Source organism: Halichoeres trimaculatus, unplaced genomic scaffold, assembly GCF_033239565.1.
Source record: "Halichoeres trimaculatus isolate MK-OKI-2021-1 unplaced genomic scaffold, fHalTri1.1 fHalTri1_scaffold_1, whole genome shotgun sequence".
NCBI classification, from domain to species: Eukaryota; Metazoa; Chordata; class Actinopteri; order Labriformes; family Labridae; genus Halichoeres; species Halichoeres trimaculatus.
In genome coordinates this window covers 33,470,358-33,492,146 of record NW_027437179.1, presented here as the reverse complement: position 1 = coordinate 33,492,146, position 21,789 = coordinate 33,470,358, and the positions used below count along the sequence as shown (strand labels likewise).

The 21,789-nt window shown below is 41.9% G+C and overlaps 2 protein-coding genes across 2 annotated transcripts in view; both read right to left on the bottom strand.

Moving 5' to 3' along the window:
* Positions 1 to 21,789, bottom strand: part of LOC141790125 (potassium voltage-gated channel subfamily A member 10) — a 114,780-nt gene that overhangs the window by 35,283 nt on the left and 57,708 nt on the right. The gene's annotated exons all lie outside the window — the stretch shown is intronic.
* On the bottom strand, positions 13,794 to 16,478 carry kcna3a (potassium voltage-gated channel, shaker-related subfamily, member 3a). The gene has a single exon (XM_074679882.1). The coding sequence runs from the start codon at positions 16,024 to 16,026 to the stop codon at positions 14,476 to 14,478; it is 1,551 nt and encodes a 516-aa protein (XP_074535983.1). The 5' UTR covers positions 16,027 to 16,478; the 3' UTR covers positions 13,794 to 14,475.

The following is a 21,789-nucleotide window of genomic DNA, read 5'->3' as shown; positions in this document are numbered from 1 at the left end:
TATGGCAGGGTATGACAGAGATGGCATGAAACAATACAGTATGAGATGATACGACACAAGACAATGAGATACTAAACCATATGTCATGAGATGAGACGACACATGATACACCTTGAGACGATACGATACCAAACAAGACAACATGATACAACACAACAGGACATGACACTGTATGTTTTACGACGAAAGGTCACACTGAGAAATGATACAATGAGATATCATGATATGATATGATATGATATGATATGATATGATATGATATGATATGATATGATATGATATGATATGATATGATATGATATGATATGATATGATACAGGAAGATGCTATGAGAAAAAACGATAGGATATGAGAAGTAATACAATGTTAAAGGGGACCAGGTGACATGACTTGATATGATACAAGATGAGAGGACATGATATGAGATGAGACAATATGGTAAGATACAAGATAGCATGAGACAATGTTAGATGTCACAACACAAGATGACATGATGTGACACAACAAGAGACAAATGATGCAATTAAATAGGCTATGATGCGATATGATATGATATGATATGATATGATATGATATGATATGATATGATATGATATAATATGACATGATATGATATGATATGATATGATATGATATGATATGATATGATATGTTACACAACTATACAACAGGCTCTGGTGCAAGATAATCACAGAAAAGTAATTCTGCAATAACTGATGAAGTGCAGGACCAACAGTGATGCATTCCATCTTAATTAACTAAAAATTACAAAATGCCCTTAGAGGATTAATGCTTAGCATCACTACAAGAAGCCAAGAAAGAATATCTAAAATAAATTTGGCACCACTGAGAAGATAACTGTACTGTACAAGTCAGTACGATGATAAATCATCAATATTTTGTCCCATTTCTTAATTCATATATGCAAATTTGAATAAAAAGCAACTATTCAGCTTCATTGTAGATTCATTTAACAGGAGAGAATAGTTACTGCAATCTTTAAGGAAGGCCGTAAAGGTCTGCATCTCTCCAATGCAAGTGTCCTCCATGAGTGTTTTAGTTTTAATTATGAGCAAACCCAGCAGCTCGATCCCTCATGAAGTCATTTTCTGCCTTGTAATTCTTACACCAACAGTTATATTTGTTCCCTTTCCTGGCAACAAGCTTCATTAATAATAGATAGGATGGTGACTAAAATAGAGCAAATCCTCCATCCCTGTGCCTGGCTGTATCCAGAACAAAGAACAGACTGATCAATAGAAAAATCCTGCTCTTGCTATCAATTCTGGAGACAGGAGTGAAAGCAGCATGGCCTGAAGTGACCCACAGAGAGGCCAAAGGGCAACGGGAATCCCTTTGTTGGGAAGAGAAGGAGAGGAGAGGAGGGGGATGGAGGACAGGATAGGAAGGCCAGCGGGATGATTTGTGTGAGACCTGGCTTTGCCAAGGTTACTCCTGGCAGACACGAGTCCATCACAGCTCCTGTCCTCGTCCCGTCTGCCTGCCTGCCTGCTGTCACACACACACAGATACCTCTCACTATCTCCTAATGGCTTTCCCAGGTTCCCCATGACAGCACAGCCATTATTTATGAGCTGGGGGCCCGTTACAAAGACTGTTAATGCAGCCTCCAAAGCTCAGTTCACTTTGCATTAACCGGCTGTCTTTAATTAAAAGCGAAGGCTCCCTTCTCTCTGACTACTGCGTGCACTTCCATCATATGGGGACATGAAACTGGAGGGCTGTGCGAGCTGGCACATGAGGGTGTTAACGTTGAGTTTGTTTCCAGGAAGTATTGATTTCAGTCCTTTAAATCAGAGTTTATTCTGGCACAGGAACAAGAAGAGGAGAGAATGAAGTGGAGACTGAAGGGTCATTATCACTTAGCCTTCAGCTGGATGACGGGCCTCTCCACACCCAGTGTATTCAAAATATAAGAAGATTAAGGCCTATTGTCATTTTATCATGTTAATTACGAGCTGAAATATCAAATTAAAATCAAACAAATAGTTTCTGAACCTGTCCCATGTGAGTTTGCACTGGTGGTGGGACAAAATATCAACACAGTGATATCTTGTTGCACTGACTCATGTAATACAGATAAGCATTGATACCCCGACATTGTAGATATCTTAATTGAGAAATGAGGCACTCTGAACAGATTTAACCCACCCCTACACTGCCCCATGACTCTTTGAGTGGGGCTAATGGCATGAATGAGGGGAACATGAACAGCAGTTCATTGGATGATGGAGATGAAGTTGATGGGGCCAAACAGCAGAGGACATCTTGACAGCAGCAGAATTACAGTCACCTATGATGGGTGGACTCTACATGCCACAGAGCCCTGCATGATTATTACAGTTCAGTGTAGTGTGAATGAGTGTCTTGCCCTCATTTTCAAACTATAAAATCATGGCTGACATTTTCAAAAGTATATTTGAATGGCTTTTCTGTTTCCCTGCATGCTTTTGCAATCATCATCATCATCATCATCATCTAAGCGCCGCCTCTTTGGGGCTGCCTGTTACAGCAGTTCTCTCTTCCTTGTCCATTTCTTGTGATTTTTTCATCTCTGCATTTGGTGTGGATCATTACTTTGTATGGTTTATTTGCTGGTTGTGGACACCAAACAGGTTATGTCTTCAGTGATATTTTTACTAGTTTTGCTCCTGTGTTTGTCTGGAGATCCTACATGTAACCATGGCCACATTGTTTACAAGTGAAATCAGCTGTTAGCAGCCCGTAGCATGTCAGTGCTAACTGGTGCAAGGCCTGATGATTTCCCACAAGGTGAGGATGATATAAACTAAGAAGTGACGACATCGACTTGTCCTTCCATCCATCGTTATTGGGAACGTAAGATCTATCTCCAATAAGATGGACAAGCTAGCCGTGCTAACCCAGCAACAGAGGGAATACCAGATGGCAGAGTAGCATCATGCTATTCACAGACATGGCTAATGGAGCTAACACCAGCACCACATTGGAAGAACTTCTCCTGCTGTGAGCAGACAGGAAAAACAGAAACTGTGGAGGTGGAGGCCGACTAACTGGAAAATGATGGCCAAGCTGTCACCATCTGTTACCTTTTAGCACTTTCTATTCATTTTCTTACTTTTGTTTTCTTGATTGCTGCTGTGACTCCTCCTGAATTTCCCCTTGGGGATAAAAAAGTATTTTCTATTCTATTCTATTCTATTCTATTCTATTCTATTCTATTCTATTTTATTTCATACCACTGTGTTTAAACTATTCTCCTCAGGGCAGAAAGCATCCTCAAGCAGCTAATTCCAGAAAGCTAACTGTATGGGCAAATCAAAGCATATGCACAATAGACTGAATAACCTTCATTGTTTGCTACAACACCAACTATTTTATGGAATAATAGAGCGTAGACGCCGGAGCAGATGAAATGTTCGTCAGTGTACGGTGATTGAAAAAAATGGAAATGGAAATTTCCAGAAATGGAAAAATCTGAAATCCTGCTCAGTGAACCAATCACAGGGCAGGAGGACTTGCATGTTGGCTACATGTGCCCAGTCTCTGCATAGATACTTGACCTACGACATAAGCCGGGGTGTTGATCTGAAATAGAAGTCGGAGATGTTCACAAGTCTTTTTTTTGCAAGTCCAAGTCAAGTCCCAAGTCTTTGGTCATGGGGCCAAGTCAGGTCAGAAGTCTCTAAAAAATAAGTCTTATGAGCTTTTGCCATCTGCTGCTAGCTGGTCTACAAAAATACTGCATTTACTGTATTATTATCACTCCTATGTATTAGCATACAGTATCAGAAATGATTAGTTGTTTGTTATATGATCCTATCCAGTTGAGTTTTCGGGTGCCTGATTAAATTTGATGTGGTGGGTCCAGCGTCTTTGATCCAGATCCCGCAGACTTTGCAGTCAGCACTCCTTCCTGTTGGTGTCGTCCCATTTGAAGTTTTTGTAACCAAACGTCATGACAAATGGTACAGCAGGTCTGCCATTGTTGTAATCCGATGAACAAGTGATACCGCTTGATGCCGTGGGGAACACAACCGATGCCTAAAGTTGTTCACAAGGTTACCATTAAAAAAAGGAGGGGGTCACATTTAGCTCATCAGAGTTTCCTCAATCTAAATACACCAAAAAAGAAAAAAATAATGATTGTCCATGAGTCCCAAAGCACAAGTCAGAGTTAAGTCTGAAGTCTTTAAAGCACAAGTCCAAGTCAAGTCTAAAGTCTATGTCTGCGCAACTCAAGTGCGACTAGAGTTAGAGTCACAAACTCAAGTCCCCATCTCTGACGGGAGTATAAACCAGGCTTTGGAGTTAAATGAGACAAAGTTTTTTACAGCCAAAATCCAAAAGTCTCTTGTGACAGTATTTTCCTGAGCCAGCACCATCTGTTTAATAAAATGTGTTCAAGTTCAGCAATTTTGTTGCTCATTTGATATTATAACTATGCTGTTCTATCTTATCCAACATGATATCTGCGTCATATCTCAGCCAACAGCCAACCTGCCCTCTGATCATCAGTATAAGCAACAAAAAGTTGCCTTACTGATAGTTATTAGCCAACTTTTTGTCTTACAATCTAACGAAAAGTCTTGGTAGTGGTCATTTACAATAGATGATCATGTAATGATTAATAAACAAGTAGAGTAGGTGCTGAAAAATACACACACACATTTATGCCTGAATATCAGTTTCAGTGTAATCCAGTTGGAATACATCCATCCATGCCTCTGTGTTGTCTGATCAAGGATCTGGTCTGTTCATCGTCTTTGTGTGAGTCTTTGGCATTGATGATAACTGCCTATGTGATGTTTATCAATGTGTGTTTCTGTGTGTATGAAATTATGCTGATCATTACTGCTAATGATGCCAAACCTACATGTTTCAGCAGCAACAAGCCATGTTAGGTTTTCTTTAGCATCTGCTAGCATAAAGATAAATTGGCTTTGCTGTATTCAGCAGCAAGCTCTTCCAGGCTGAGGACCAGGTGAACCTCGTTACTAATCAGAGGCCTCACCTGGGACCAAGCAGAGAAGACGAAGGACAGAAACACACAGCTGGAACAGTGATAATGATTAAAGGAGTCTTCTGTAGAAAAAATGGAATAACTTTTCATGTAATTTAGAATGGTGAAAATGTTTGTTTATGTATTCATTGTCTGACCTACAAAAGCATTTATCTTCAGTTCATTTTTCCAGCACTGTTTTTTAGTATATTTGATGACTGAATACAGCTTCCTCTTTATTGCTTGAAAATTGCAACAGCCACAACAAAAGTATCTGCTCCTGAAGCCTTCAGACGACTCAAATGTAAATACATTTATCGATGGGGAGTGTGAGCTCTGTTCAGCCTCCTCCCTGGAGAGCAGTCCTCTTTTTTTATGAACCCTGGATGTCTGCTCTACCTCCTTGCTTCTTGGCACTGCATTGCAGCAGCCACAAGTTTCCACACACACACAACCAAACACACAGGAACACACTCGAAAATAAAAAAGGAAAGGTTCAACTCCAGGACTTTGAACCCCCCGGTATCCAGTAAGATATCAGCATTTTACCTTTATACTCTGATAAACGTTTATTTTAAACCATGTTGTCCTCACTCCTCAAAGGATCTACAAACTTGCTCCTAAACACTTTATTTCCAAAGCATCTCATCTCAAACTCGATTTGTTTCACCCTCTGGGAGATGAGTCATTCCAGTTCCACAGCTCAGGAGAGGAAAGCTGCAATACATGTCAGCTCATACAGGCAGAAACCAGAAACTGAATGTGGAGGTAATCGATTAATAGAGGGGCTCAGGTATGCACACGTAGAGCCATGCAGCTGCCTGCGTCCTCAGTGTCCCCTGGAGCTGACAGGGCATCTGAGGAGGAGAGGAAAAGGCGATGAAGGAAGAAAGAGAAAGCAGTGAGTGAAGGAGGTGAAAAGAGACAGTCATGCTCATCAGATTGAGGCCCGGCAGGATGAGAGCAAACTCTGGATAGGAGCCAGACACCAGGAGAGACACAAGGACACCGGCCGCTCCACACTGCGGTACGCTGCCAAGCTGCACGATGCACGGCCAGAAAAGCTCACACAAGTCTGCAGACACCCACTGCAAGAGCTAATTAGCTAAACCTGCTACCTGTAGACTTTTCTTCATTATTTGGCTGACACAGAAACACAAAAACATGCACTGTTTACTTCTCTGCTCCTGTATTTGTCATTAATGTGGACAAGAAATGGACCATGAATAAAGAGGAAAGAATCGTAGCTCCATTCAGCTCAGTGCAGAGAAGGATGTGAGTGAGTCAGGGAGTGAGTCAGTGTCACTGGTGCAGGGAAAACCCTCTCATGCTGCAGTCTACAATGTCTGTTTGGAGTGAGTGAAATTCAAGTCAAGGTAAGTGCGTGCTTCAGAAACTTGAGGTCATGTTACACCAAGGTCAAAGAAGAAATGAGATACTTGTCAAATAAGGGAGGGCGTTCATATAAAGCTGATTGTGTAACTGCACCAATGAGCTTTTTATATGCACGGCAGGCGCTGAAGTTAACTTTATGCATTGCATGCAGCAGCTGCTTATTGCAGCATATCACTCCGCCAATGAATATTTAAGCAAAGCCTGATTTTCTTCCCCTTTCATGAGGTAGAAATAGTTACATTTGAGCCTGTGCCACAGTGTTTAAGGGAGAGCAGACTGCAGTGTTTGTCTGCTGCAGCACAGATGCACGTTATGGGAGTTGTGGGATTTACAGCGACAGCTTCAGTGTCACTGTGATGCAATCCCTTTTTTTGGCTTTTTTGTTTGCCAGTGACTCAAGGAGTGAAGAATATTTCAGATCCGCAGTCAATGCTGCCGCTCTCGCTCACACGAGACACCTGAGGGATGAGTCAGGGCTGCAAAAATGACACGCCATCACGGGCTCATGATCAGGACTTCACTCACAGCTTCCTCATCCCACTGCTGCTGTATTTTTCTTTTTTGTTTATCAGGGTTCAGATTTAAAGTGCCCGAAAGTATCACTGTGAGGAGAAATTTTCCAAAGTCAGCATAGTCACTGTAGTCGGGTGAATCTTCTGCTCAGCCTCGTTCAGTTGCCACGGAGACCATCTCCAGAGGCAGCAGTGGGAGGAGGCTGGGCAGTGACATCACGCCTACTGATACCGCGGGGATATTTCAGGTAAAGTTACAGCAAGATGACAAAGCACTTTTGGTTTTCTCGCAGCCGGCTGCATTACTTAAAGATGAATCGGAGGTGTCGGATGAGTTATTGTTACACAGCCTCACACCTGGACACACACATGCTCTCCAACATACGCTCCAGTCGCCTATATAAGACTGGTTCACTGTAGCACATCTCCCCTCAGGGATGATGGGATGTATGCTTTCTCTGACATGCTTACTGAGCTTTCATTTGTCTCACAGAGAAGCCTGCATGTCGCCCCCTCATGCAGAAGAGTGAACTTTATGAATAGCCCCCAGAGGACCATTACATCTTCTTCTCCAAAGAGCAGATGGATGAATGGCACTGGAGAAGATAATGCCTATATGTCCCTTGCTTTCTATTTTTAGCAGCAATGAGTAACAGTTTTAGGGCAAATACTGTACCACATAAAAATATCATCAGAGCAGGAGGGGGAATGTGCAGAACTGTGAATAATTGCACCGCCCCTATTTGCTTCAGCGATGAGAGAAGCTTTGGTAAAGTTCAAGGAAGACACGCGGCGCCTCTCCTGTTGGCGTGCTGGGTTTTATCAGAGGTAGCACGCTGCTGGGAGGCATTGAGTCCTCTCATGTGGTGAATGTTGGCATGATGAGGAGAGGGAGGAGAGGAGAGGGGAAGCCCGGGGTCTCCCTCCACCTCCCCCCTCCCACTCAGCCCCCTCTCGCACTGAGCAGGATCTCAGTCCTACATTCTTACATCAGCCTGGAGCAGCAGTGGGCATTTGTGTATCAATCATGCAAGCTTAAATGAGAGTGTGTTTACTTTGGGTGTGTGCACATCCTGTCAAGAAGCCTTATCCTGCAGCAGAGTGCACTCAGGTGTCCCAGATGTGACTGTCTAACAGCTGTGCAGCCCTCGAGCATGCTTTCTCGCACAGACGTTCACAGAGGTACTAAGAGATGATTAGAAACTCAGAGGTGGCGTTCAGGAATGCAGAATGTAGAATCTTTATGTTTATGTCTACACAGACATGCACATGCTATCATTCATGTAATCTTTTATTTATTTACTCATTCATTACCTGATACTCACTGAAAACTTCCTCATACCTTACTTTGAACGAACTTAATTAAAGCTCTCTTACAGCAGGGGGGCAGAACAGTAATCCCTGAAGTAATCCTTTGACATGCTCAGACTGGAGGTTTTCACTCGCTACAGGCATTTCGTAGCGTCTCAGCCCTCTGTTGCATAATGCGGCGCTGATTGTTTTTCTGGTGGGCATGTTTTCCAGAATATGACTCGATGTGCTCAGTCTCTGTGCTGTCCTGACACAAGAACAAGAAGTGTTGAAATGGCAAACTGAAAACACAACATTAACATTTATCAGCTTGTGGAGTTATTACAGGAGATATTTTAGGAAAACAGTTGTCTGCAGGCTCGGGGCAACTTTGGAGTCTGGTTTTTAATACTGTGATGAATAAGAGTCTGAACCATCTAAGTTGTTTGTAACGATGCTGCTAGGTCAACAAAGAACAGGCACACACCAAGTTTATCTGAATCACCCAGACACAGGTTTGACTGAGTCACTGGGTCAGTTCTACCTTATTAATAGGTCATTAATTTTTGATGTTTTTACACTTTGAATCATGAAATTTTGTTGGACAACATGAAGTCACAAACACATTGATTTATTTTTGTCATGCATAATCCTGCAAATACGCAAGTAGAAAAAAACTTGTAAAACTGAAGCATGTATTTTATCTGAGTTTGACCACTGAACTTCCAGATGATGTGCACTATTAAAACATGGATCCAGGAGATATTTTGTTCACTTTTTATAAGCAACAACATCATGACACTCCATTACAAAATCAATGACCTTTCAAATTAGTTAACACTTGTAAAAACAAATACTACAAATTCAAAACAGATAAATAGGCAAACCTGCCAGTCTGAAAATGTCTCAGAGCTCCGTCCACCAGCTCAGACAGTATTATAGATATCATTATGACTGAACCTGCACTGTTCTGATATCCTGAAATACACTTTGCTCACCAAACTGGGAAAATCACACAGATCTCTGTCCCGAATATTTACTTACAGGAAAAGAAGAAGGCACAGAGCATCATAGAAGATAATTCGCATCCTCTCTCCTGCCAGTTTGAACCTGAGGGGGGCGCTAGAGTCCCTCTGGCAACTAAATCCAAGTTTAAGTAAGATTCCTAGTCCTACATCAGGCCTTAAACCAAAGCTTAAGATTCACCTTTTTACAGCTGCTTCTTGTTAGAATATTTCTAAAAATCATTTTAATGTCTAGTTCATAACACAACTCTGTAATTTTCATACTTACTTATTAAAATCTGTTCTTATGTATCTTAATTTTGACATTTTATTATATATCATATCTGTTTTCCTGAACCAAAGTGTTTTCTTCTTATTTATTTTTAATTGTTTCCAGTAATGTGTTTGCTGACCTCTTCAATGATTATTTGTATATCTGCAAAGCAGAAATGTGCTTTGTAAATAAACTTGCCTAACCTTCAAGAAGAAATCTAATCCCTGCCATGTAATGAATGTAATGATGAACAGTTTTAATATGTATTGTTGGTTGTTCTGCTTGTTATACTAATTGTGAGAATGTGTTTGAGCCCACTTCATGTATCTAAAAAGCTGAATACATATTTCCATCTCAGTGGACAAAGAAGGAAAAAAAAGTATTTTACAGAGGAAACAAGTGATGCAAATTTTAGTTTGCAATATTTCTTTAAACCAGCAAAAACATGTGGATGTGAACCTGTGAGGAGGACTAAGGCTGGAGGTGCTAGCACTGTTGTGTTAACACACTCAGAAAATCAATTTGACATCCTTTACCCACAGACTGTGATTCAGTGTTTATATGTGTGAGACAAATTGTGTTCAACTGTGTTTTCTGGATGTTTTCTCACCTTTAGACAAGTCTTGGTTGAAATTTTAAAAAAAGCATACCCATTACTGAACATATACTATTCTATATTTTGACTCAGAAATAAATTACTCTAATTGTGAGATTTTTCCAGTGAACAGACTCAAACTATTATCTGAAAGTTAGATAAACACCGCTGAATAGAACATAGGTAAAACAGTTTTAATTCTAGGAGCAGCTGATCCATTGTTCAGAGATGTTTATGTTCCTGCAGTTGGATGCTCAGCAGTCCTATGAGAAACAACAACCAGAAACAAGCTCATGAACAATTCTGTAGTATTTAACTATGAGTAATGAGCTTCCTGCAATGCTGTCCATTAATTCAAATACTGTCAAACTAACACTCATCTCCACATGATGCTGTATTATCTCAGCATTTTAAGTCTGATAAATCTACCTTTAAATGTGAGGCTTACCTCTGCAGGAACATCCAAAGGACAAACTGAACCGCAGGTGTTCCTCCTGAAGCTCTGCAGGTGATGATTTGTAGTGCAGAGTAAATTGCAGATACGTTCTCATTTCCACAAGTTAAAAATAAATTCAGCGAGGACTTAAATTCCAGCGGAGGAGACAGAAAGAACAAAACCACTCAGCATTTCTAAGGCAGAGCACCTGGAGCTGCAGGTTGCATCTTACCTGGAGGTCACTGTTGCTCATGTGAAACTGTGAATTCAGCGGTCTTAAGAGTGGATGAAGAGTTGAATTTATGCAGGTCAGTGTTTAACTCCTGCACTTAAAATTAAAACAATCCAAAATAAATGGTCATAAAATGCTTTTTTTTTTCAGAGGCTGCGTTCAGGTTTCTTAAGTGTTCAGTTTATGAGCAAAAGAAATGTTCACTAAAGTTTGAAAGCCAGCAGCAGCCAAGATGCTTGACTTTTAAACTACTTTCTTGGACCAAACAGTCTTTAAGACAGAAGAGATAACCATAACGGAGTTGGGATAAATCTTGAAGTTATCAATATTCATTTGGCAGAGTGGATCACAGGAAATCATGAGAGATGCTTCAAAATTCACAAGAGAGGGAGCATTCAAACAAGTTTAAAAAGTCAGAAAGTCAATGATAGGATACTTCTGTTATTCTTGAACAGTAAAGTGACGTCCTGCATTAAAATCCTGCCTTACAGGAAACGTAAAGTGCCCTTTCCTTTTGTCTTTTTTCTGCTTCACAACAGTCCAGTGCATACAGAATAAAGACGAAGGTCACCTACATGTCTGTCTGTCTGCTTCTGTGTTTTTCTGAATTGTAAGTGAGGAGAGTTTTGTCGCAAACTGTAATTCCCCTCATCTCATGGGGACCAGAAGAATTGGGTCAGACAAAAAGCTACTAGGGGGGGTTTGAAAAGTTGCTTTCTTCACTTAAAAGACGGATCTCAGGTATTCAGCTCAGCCATTCTGCAGCAAAACATCCACACCCACTATATTTGTACATTAATACTCCGCACTGTAGCTATCTGCTCAGCTATCATCTCTACCTATCTGCAAAGTTTTTGGAATCTTAAAAAAAGATTTAACAATTCTAGATACACTGTGTTGTATTGTCTAGAGCTTTGAGAAGAAAGTCTTCATGTATTTATTTTCCTGTGTTATCAGAGTTCATCTACTGTCAACTCAACACTCTGATTTTTATCTGCTCTGGTAACCTAATGATGTAACACCACAGTTTCCCAGTGTGAGATCAATACAGCCTGTCCCCATCCATCCATCCATCCATCCTGTTCTATAACACCTCATCAAAACACCGAAAAGAGTTATTTTTAGTTTTTTAGTTGAATAAAACCATCAGCAGCTCTGTCTTTGTGTCACAAAGATGCTAACATTTGGTCAAACAGGGTTAAACCACTTTACCACTGAATTTCCTTTGTGCTGTAATAACCCAGATGATCCACTAGAGGGCAGTAGAGCTGTTTTCATCGTGATGAAAACAACAGCATGAGATCACACATGAGGCTGTCCTCAGTTCAGCAGCACCACCACATCAGATCAGCTGTTCATAACACTGGAATTTGTCCATAAAATCGGAGTGTGTGAGTTGATCACTGAGCTCACCAAGTAACCCAAACGCAACTGTTTTGATATACCAGAAAAGGAAGTGTTAGAGGTTAAATGTGCAGTTAGATTCAAGGATGTGGTGCTATTTTCTACAGTGGGAACTTGCTCATCTCCATCTGATAATAAATCACTTTAAAATTTAGGAGCCACCAGTTCAATTGTAGAAGGATATAAGATATAAGGAGGATATTTGTAAGCTTTGTCTGTGCAGTTTTCACCTTAATGCGCCCTGCTGCTCTGATTAAGGCCTGATGGGATGAAAGTTGAGCACATTAAGTGACAACTGCACAAAGTGTGCATATTTTATCACAATTCCTTTTTGATGCTCTGGCGCCTTACAAAGTTTAGGGCAAAGTTGGGCTGTAGTCATTCCCAATAAAATAGATTGTCAACCCTAAAAACAGTGTCATGGCCTACAAAAAAAATCTACCCAACATTTTTTTCAAGTTGAATTTCAGGTGAATGATTCCAACAAAGTTTTTTTGTAACTTAGCTGCTGTTTTTATACTATGGCTAGTTATTCTTGATACTGTTTCATTTTATTTTTCAAACAGCAAAGCTGGAAATATGTAGCAAGTGAGTTAAAATATGTGATCATAAAAAAAAAGAAATCAGGTCCACCACCTGATACTGGTTTTAGATAGAATAATGTAAAATAAAATCCAACAACCAGAGGATCCACTTGACTATCATCTCTCGCCACATATCCCATCTGTCATTAGATTTGAGGCAGGTACGCCTTCACCTGTCCATCACAGCGGCAACAGGTAGAGACAAACAATCATTCACTGACACACTCCCTGCACAGCCACAGATCCGAACCTGATACCTTAGCACATTGAGGTAACAACGCTGACCCCTGCCACAGCATGCAGATGTACCAGAGGATACAGCCTCAAATGACTCATAAAGCAAGGTCATGACCACGGTTTAGGTGAACTTTTGTGTGCAGTTAAAACCAGCATGAGAGAGACTGTGGATGTGCAGCAGTTTTTCTGAACTCATCTGAGTTTGTTTGTGTCACTAGCAGCTCCGAGGCACTTGGAGCGAGCAGCACATGTGCAGGAGGCTGCTGGAGGGGATGAAAGGTGGCTGACGTCACGTCTAGTTGGCATGCCAACTCACAGAATGGAGCTCACATCTGAAAAACAGAGCAGCTGGGGCTCTTTCTGGTTCAACAAAGGAGGAAACGCTCTGAGACAAAAGCTGATCAGGAGTCTTTCTGCGCGTCTGACAAACACTGCTCAAAAAACAGCAGCTGAATCTAATCTGAACATTTTAATTCCTTGGTTTAATTATTTAACTCTGGTTTAACTAACACATGAACAGCTGACTCTCCTCCAAGGACACACAGGTGAGAGTGGAACCACACAATGCCATGGCAACATTGGAGGGGGGTTACCCAGGAAACCACCGTCGTCATGGAGACTGCATCACAAGGCGTTGTTCAGCGAGCACGAGAAGGGAGGCTGGACGCTTGTGCACGTTCTGCCTTCCTTCCAGCACGCTGTTTTCACCCTGACGTCACTACGCATGTGACTTCTCACACACTTTTTTTCCATGCTTTATACATTTTTCATGTCCCACCCTACAGAGATATTAAAGCTGCAGGTTAGAATGAAGATTAAAGTCAAGGGCTCTTCATTTCCGGTTTATTTCATATAGGCTAGAGGCAGTTGTGAATAAAAATACAATTTTACGAAAAGCTGGACTTCTTGTTCATGATAAGCGTTTCCACTGTGTGTGTGTTACCTGAATAACAACCTGAACAACACTCAAAGTCCCACTTCTGGACAGGTTATGATATTAAATATAACCCTTACAGGCATTAGACTATATGAATAACCAGAGTCTATCCATTACGTCACTGGACGATGAAACTTCTTTTCTCTCCACGAAGCACGAGACGTCGTTTTTTTAAGACTGGCGGGTAAATGCAAATATAGTAGACTATGCTACACGTGTATTCCCAATCATAAACATCGACAACTTCCGCATTAACATCAAGATATGTAGGCATCGAGTGGCACAATACGCTGCGTAAATATGTCCCTTTTAACGAGAAACTAACTTTGAATGTTTCCAGAGCATCCTTTTAAAGAGAGGTCGTATTAATACTCATGAGAAATACTCTAAATGCACTGGAAACACTTGGAATCAGATTTTTTCCTGCTTTTAAAATTGTGAAAACTTGTTAAAAGAGACATTTACGCAGCGCTCACCCACAGATATGGACTGACACGTTACGATTGGCTAAATATAAAAATAATATTATAGCTACTATGTCTTCATGCTCCATTAATGATCCCCTTAGTTCGTTTACACATCTGTGAAGATCTTTTTGATGTTCACACAGTTTTGGTTGTTCTCCGTGCTGAAGTTGGGCTGTTTGAACGCGCTGTTGATGCCCTCTTCTATCACCATGTACTCAGATTTGCTGAGAGACGAGGAGCTGCACGACCTCCTCAGCTCCCCGGAGTTGAGGTGCTCACAGCTGCCCGTGTGCACGTACTGTGGGTGCTCCTCTCCCTCCGTCTCCCTGTGGTAGAAGTAGTTGAAGTTGGACACAATCACAGGCACGGGTAAGGCAATGGTCAGCACGCCTGCTATTGCGCACAGAGACCCAACTATTTTCCCCCCGATGGTCACCGGATGCATGTCCCCGTACCCCACTGTGGTCATAGTGACTACAGCCCACCAAAACGCGTCTGGGATGCTGGTGAAGCTGGACGTGGGCTCGTCTGCTTCTGCAAAGTAAACCGCGCTGGAGAAGAGGATAACTCCGATGAAGAGGAAGAAGATGAGCAAGCCGAGCTCCCTCATGCTGGCTTTGAGGGTCTGACCCAAAATCTGAAGTCCCTTGGAGTGTCGTGACAGCTTAAAGATGCGGAAGACCCTCACCAGCCTGATCACCCTCAGGATGGCGAGCGACATGGCCTGCTGCCCGCTGTTGATCTGCCTCTCGGCCAGCTCAGTCCCCAGAGTGATAAAGTAGGGGATGATGGCCACAATGTCTATGATATTCATGATGTTTTTGGAGAAAGTGGTTTTGCTGGGGCAGGAGAAGAACCTGACCAGCAGCTCGAAGGAAAACCAGATGATGCACAGAGTCTCTATAACAAAGAAAGGATCTGTGAACGGGCTGTGCACGTGGGGGGCAGTGCCATTGATCATTGGTGCCAGTGTGGCTTGGTCCTTCTCATCCCTGAACTCTGGCAGAGTCTCCATGCAGAAAATCACAATGGAAATCAAAATAACGAGCACTGAGACTATGGCGATCCCTCTGGCTGGCCCTGAGCTCTCCGGGTACTCAAACAAAAGCCAAACCTGCTTTTGGAACTCGTTTTTAGGCAGCACACGCTCCTCTTCTTTTATGAACCCCTCATCATCGCGGAATTTCTGCATGGCCTCCTCCCCGAGCTGATAGAAGCGGATCTCCTCTGAGAAAATATCAATGGGGACGTTAACAGGTCTCCGTATGCGCCCCCCTGACTGATAGTAGTACAGGATGGCATCAAAGCTGGGTCTGTTCCTGTCAAAAAAGTACTCGTTCCTCAGTGGGTCAAAGTAGCGCATCCTTTTCCTTGGATCCCCCAGCAGCGTTTCTGGAAACTGGTTGAAAGTTTTCAGCTGCGTCTCGAAGCGTAAACCTGAAATGTTGATCACAACACGCTCGCAGCATCCCTGGCAGCTGCGCTCGTATCGATCCACGGACAGGTGAGGCGCCGAGAGCACGGCGGACTCCTCCAGCATGTTTTCCACCGTCATGACGCGCCTCTCCACCTCATAACCCCGGCTCTCTGTGGCGTTGTTGCCCCTGCTCCCTGCGGGCGAAGGCGTCTGGATCACACTGTAGTTCTGGTCATCCATACAGGTGGTTCTGGGTCTAGAGGGGCAGAGTGCGCCACGCCTCTCCCAGCCAAAGCCTACAGCTTTGGAGAGCTGCGGCCGACGCCACTCACATCTCTTCGAACCATCACCTATCTGCGCGTATCCACACACTGAGCCGCTGCACTCCCCTCTGCCTTTTTCTTTTTTCTACAAACACGTCGACACCCGCCCACGGCGCGCATATGTCTGACATACGTCCAACCAGCCGCCCAATCGGAAACAAACTTGACACTTAGCATGTCGAGCGCACACCTTAAGTCGAGCGTGAAGGCAACAGAAACACTTGAAGCAATCACATCCACACCTGTTTGATTGAAGTTGTTTTTCTGGGAGCACATGTCTCTTCCATCTCCTCTAATGAATCCACAGACCAGAGGTGTGCTGCGTTTACGTGACACAGAATGAAAAGTCACACCAGAAAGACTCTGAGCAGCGGCAGCAGCAACATCTGTGGCACTGTGTCTGCAAACAAGTCGATGAATGTGTCTCACACTTTGGACACGGACACAATGCTATCACCAGTCTTTACATCACTTTCCCCACAGAGGCTGCAGCTGATGTAATCGGCTTTATTGGGGCAGCTCTGTGCATATCAACATGTTCTCCCAAACCAAACCCGATGCACTCAAACGGAATCTTTAAAATCTTTCCGCTTGTTGTCTCTCAGCTGAGCGGGTGTTGCTCTCCATGGTGCTGAAAACAAGCGCGCGCCAGCTTGTGCGAATCGTCGCGCGCCCTCTCCTGCAAATGAGCATTGTGTGGAGTTAGGTCCATGTGTGCGCACGTGCTTTACATTGTCACCACAACACAGAAGCTTCGAGATCAGTAACCTCATTTCCACTCGGACAAAAAAGCATCATTTCCGGCATGTGGTGGTGGTGGACTCGCCTGAAAGAAGCTCCTCGGCTGTCAGCCTTTGTTAGAGCTGTGATTAATGACGGAAATGCAAAAGCAAGTGTTGTTTGTAATTCATACTGACAGGCTTCAACAAAGGAGTCTGTCACTGTCTGCTTTTCAGGAGCCCGTGCACCCGGGTTAATGAGTTCAATGGGATTTACAGCTAATAGACTATCTCCTTTATTATTTCAATGTGCCAGTTTTCCTAAAAGGGGTTGTCAGACTCCCCCTGAAAAGAGCTGAGCCTCTCCTTTATCCAAATATGGCAGCGTGGAGTTCAACACATTAATATACTTAGAAAATCCTCTTAGAGCGGATGACACTGATCTAAAAACCCGTTGAGCTCTTTTAGACTGTCTGAAAAAATAAGTTGGAGCGTGGGAAATCCCTCAATGTCAGGAAAACTGTTTACAGAAAGAAAGCAGACTTTACTAGAAAATAGGAACGGTCAGTAAGTTTGTTGGCTTATGTTTTTAAAAAATAGACTAAACAAACTGACAAAAAAAAGAAATACTTAAGGAAACCTCACTGGAACTCGTAGTCCAACAGAGGCACATGTTGAACCCTCTTTAGTCACACTTATGATAGATTATCAGGTCTCAATTTCATATGCAACAAAAAAGAAACATTTGGCCTGCCAAAAATAATTAAAACTCCTATAAAGGTTTTTTTTTTAAAAGGGCTTAGTCCTGAAACACTCTCAAATATATACTACTCTTTCCAGAGGGAAAACTTTACTGTTTCACATGTTAGACACCAGAAAGCCTTTGATCAAACGTAAGCCAATCACTGGAAAAAATGAGATAAAATAGCAAAGAAAAAATGACCTTAAAATGTTTAAAGAGGAGATTTTATGGTTTCCCATATTTTAGATGTGTTGGGTATCAAGACCAAATGTGCAGATTTCGAAACATTTACAAATTCATATTTTGTAGAAATCCCCAAGCTGCTAAAAACGGGCTGTTCTTAAATTAGCATTAGACCTTTACTGGATCTACACAAAATCTACACAGGAATTGCAGTAAGGATGAGGTTTTCACATCAGGATCTCCTAACTGGCTAATGACAGACCAGGGTCTGCCCTCATCAGGCCTCCAGAGGGCTGGCCAATCAGCAGGAGGGGGTTTGTGGAGCAGGGGGCCTTAAAGTGACAGCAGCTAAACAGACGGTCAGAGACAGAAGCTGAAATAAAGGATCGCAAACACTAGTGAAAGAAAAAAAGATTTTTTTTTAGCATTAAATCACAATCCTTGAAAAAGCATCATACCCCCTCTGGTGATAAATGCTGAAAAGAAAATCTGCTCCTCTTCAGGTTTTGTGTCAAATCCGCAAGTTAAGGCCCTGGTAACAATTCAGCATTCTTGACAAAAGCATCACAGTAAAAGAAATCAGAAATAACTGCATCAAACACACACAAACTAACGTGTCCAAGACAACTATCTCACCTCAGAGGTGCTACAGGTGACAAACTGTAGCTTCACTCCCTGTAGAGCAGTATCTCAGCTCTGAAATGTCTCCTTTGTTGTTGCTCTATGGGTTGTTAAAGCTCCTGTGGAGTCTTCTGGCTGGTTGTTAAACAGGATTGCACTGATACATGTACAACTCTTAATGACTTAAAAAAGCTAACAAAACCATCAGAACCACAATTTATTATCTCTAGGTGGTTACTTTTAATCTCTAAAAACAGCACTCAACAGGAGTAGGTGTCAGACCAAGAGATTAATAGCACCCTGTCAGTGTAGCATACTGTATGGATAGTATACACTGAGAGGTACGTTTGACTGAGCTTGTTGGCCAGAGAAAAACTTCTTACATATCTCCCGTATAAAATTTATCAATGAGATAAAAAGCAGGCCCACTGACGAGTCCACAAGAGGGCAGCAAAAACAGACACAAACCAAATTATCCTCAAGGGGAGCTTTCATATTTGAAAAATACAGATAGCAGATAATTAAGTCAAGCAAAACTTGTTATAAATAACGTATTCTAATAAAAAACCGGTGGTCAATTTTACTATTTAAGTGAGACAAGATTTGTTTAGAAAAAAGTCAACTACCCTAGAAAATAAACAGGGAACAAATTACAAAAGTTCCCTGGTTCCCAGTGGCTAAGAAGTGATGCCGCAGTTTTTGGCTGTTCCATATCTTTGGACATGGAGAACGTTTTTTTTTTTAGTGTAGTTTTGGAAAGTTGGGGTACAAAACAAAGACTTTTAGAGATGTAAGCTTTAACTTTGTGAAATTCGTCGACATATTCTAACATGTATGAATGATCGACTGAGACATAACAAACGCGATGTGCAGATTATATGATGATGAATGTTTGTTTGTTGCACCCCAATACAGGATGGTGTTGTTGACTACCTGTTGCTTATAATCTTTTTTTCTCATTAGCTCCTGATTTTTATAATAAACAGCTTAGCCATTAACCAATTCACACTGATGTTTTATGCCCATATTCTTCAAATGCCATTTGAACATGTGTGACAAACTGAATGTTGCTGATTCTCCTCTCAAAAAGGTGTAGTTCCTCAACACTGCGGACATTTTCTTCCTTCTTGACCACAGAAAAAACTCTGAGACCTTTCTCTTCCAGATAGAAACCCTCTCCTGTGAATCAGCAGTAAGGTAAACTTGTTCCCTGGTGTTGAATTGATGTGAAACAGCTGATAAAAATCGACTGCTGTCATCAGTGCATGATGGGTCAATGTTTGTAAACAGGGCTGGTATCAGCCAATTCTGCTGTAACACAGATTCAGCAGCATCTGCGTCCTGGTTTCAACCTTTTTACTTGAGAATTTCTTCATTTTAACAGCTTCTTGTCCTTGAAATCAGCACAATGCTAAGATGATCCAGACACATCTTCCTGAATGTAAGTGTTTCTTTCAACTAAGCTTTAAAGTTCACTTTAACATGAAGCCGTATTAATACTTACACCTTAAATGTTAATCTTGGTGTTAAAGACACACTCGTCTCCATCTGAGTCCAATCAGCTGACAGAGAGCTGTGCACTCACGTGGACTTGTTCAGATTTATGTTGTGTGGATGAGTAACTCCTGTGTCATGACTGTTTTTCTCTCATCACAAAAACACCTGCTCAGAAAAAAAAAATCACACTGCTGCACTAAAACAACTTCCCTGTACTTGCTTCTCAGAAAACTCTTCAAGTTTTTGTCTGGGTCTCCATCTCCATGGAAACAAAACATAAAGAGCTGAGTAAAAGAGAGAAAGGAGTTAAGTTGAAGAAGTTATATAATATCCGGTCCGACTCGTGCAGAAGCGAGTGGACCAGAGACTATTTTTCACGCTGAGGAATGAACATGTTACATATCAGGATGAATAGGGAGCTCGCTGCAGAGTGTGTGTGTGTGTGTGTGTGTGTGTGTGAGACAGAGAGAGTGTGCGATGAGGACTGCAAGGCCACTTATCAAACACAGAAGAATCAGCTCAACACAAAGTGAACGGATATAAAGCTCAAACCCTGAGCAGGAGAGGCACTTTCATTTTCTAACAACAACACTTATTATCAAACAGCCTTTGACCGAAACGCCCCCGGCTCCTTCTCCGTTTCTTCCTTTCTTTTCATCCACTCCTCTCTCCAGTTAAACACAATAAGTGAAAAAAAACGTGCTTTAAATCCCTGTGGGGCTTACAGCCAGTGTGTATGTTTGTGAACACAGACTTAATGTGGGTATGTGCAAAAAATGGCTGAAATTTACTCTGTTGTTTTTGTCTACAGCTCAATTAAGCCAATACTGGCCGTGGTATCATTCAGATCTGCAGTGATGAGGCTTCTCTGGTGATAAATTACAATCTTTTTGTTATTGCAATGCGAGTATTCACAATAAACAGAATGTAAAGTCTGGATTTATGCAAATGACTTCATCTAAATGCTCAATTTATGTCAATCAGTGCTTTGCAGTGTAATGGCCATGCTTTCACACCATTGTGCTGCATTTAGATGAAGCTCAAGCAAGCAGCTATCAGCCACCCTCAGACTAATTGGAGCCAGTTTAGTGGTGGAAACATGCTGCTTGGATTTATTTTGGGTTGCAGGAATGGTATGCTGCAAACACACATAAAATACAGAAAACAGCAGATATATAAAGCTAATATCCCTGTAAACTTCTGTTTGTGTATCACACTTCCTGTTATTGCATTATCGAATAATGTAATCACACATCCCATATTTTTCACAGATTGTGCAGGCCTTTTTCTTGTTATACTTCCACAAGAACGGCTGCATGTCGGCCTCTGTGGGATTGAAAAAGAGAAAAAAAATCCCACCAACGCCTCTGCTATAATGTTATTCCCATGCAGATAGCATCAGTGTGAGAGCAAAAGTGCCAAGCTTGATATAAAGTCTATTTTTAAATCCTAAAGGTGATTTATTTCTCTTATAAAACCACAAGACTGCTCCCTGGAAACTAGCATGTTTTACACATACCTGTGCCCAATCCCACATGCATATGTGAATGAGTTTTTACTCCACAAGGTCATTCCAGACATTTTCTCCACAGGGGATAAAATTTGCCTATTACACACTCAAACCTCTAGAGCTAAAGATAGACTTGTTATCCGTCTGGGAAGTTTAAAAAAAAGACTTAACTCTGGCAGAAGCTGCAATTTTAAGTGACGTAATGAATGACTTTGGGTCTGGTGGGAGACGAGGGCTTTTGACATTATAATTCCCTCTCAGAGATCTTAACTGCATCCTTCATTCTTCAACAGTGTGTCGTAGAAAAGAGGGCTGGTTTCCATCAAGAGTGACAACACTCGGGCTGCTTTTTGAGTAATGAGGAGCAAGGGAGGTTTTTTTTTTTTCCCTGTCTGGCTCGCAGGCACA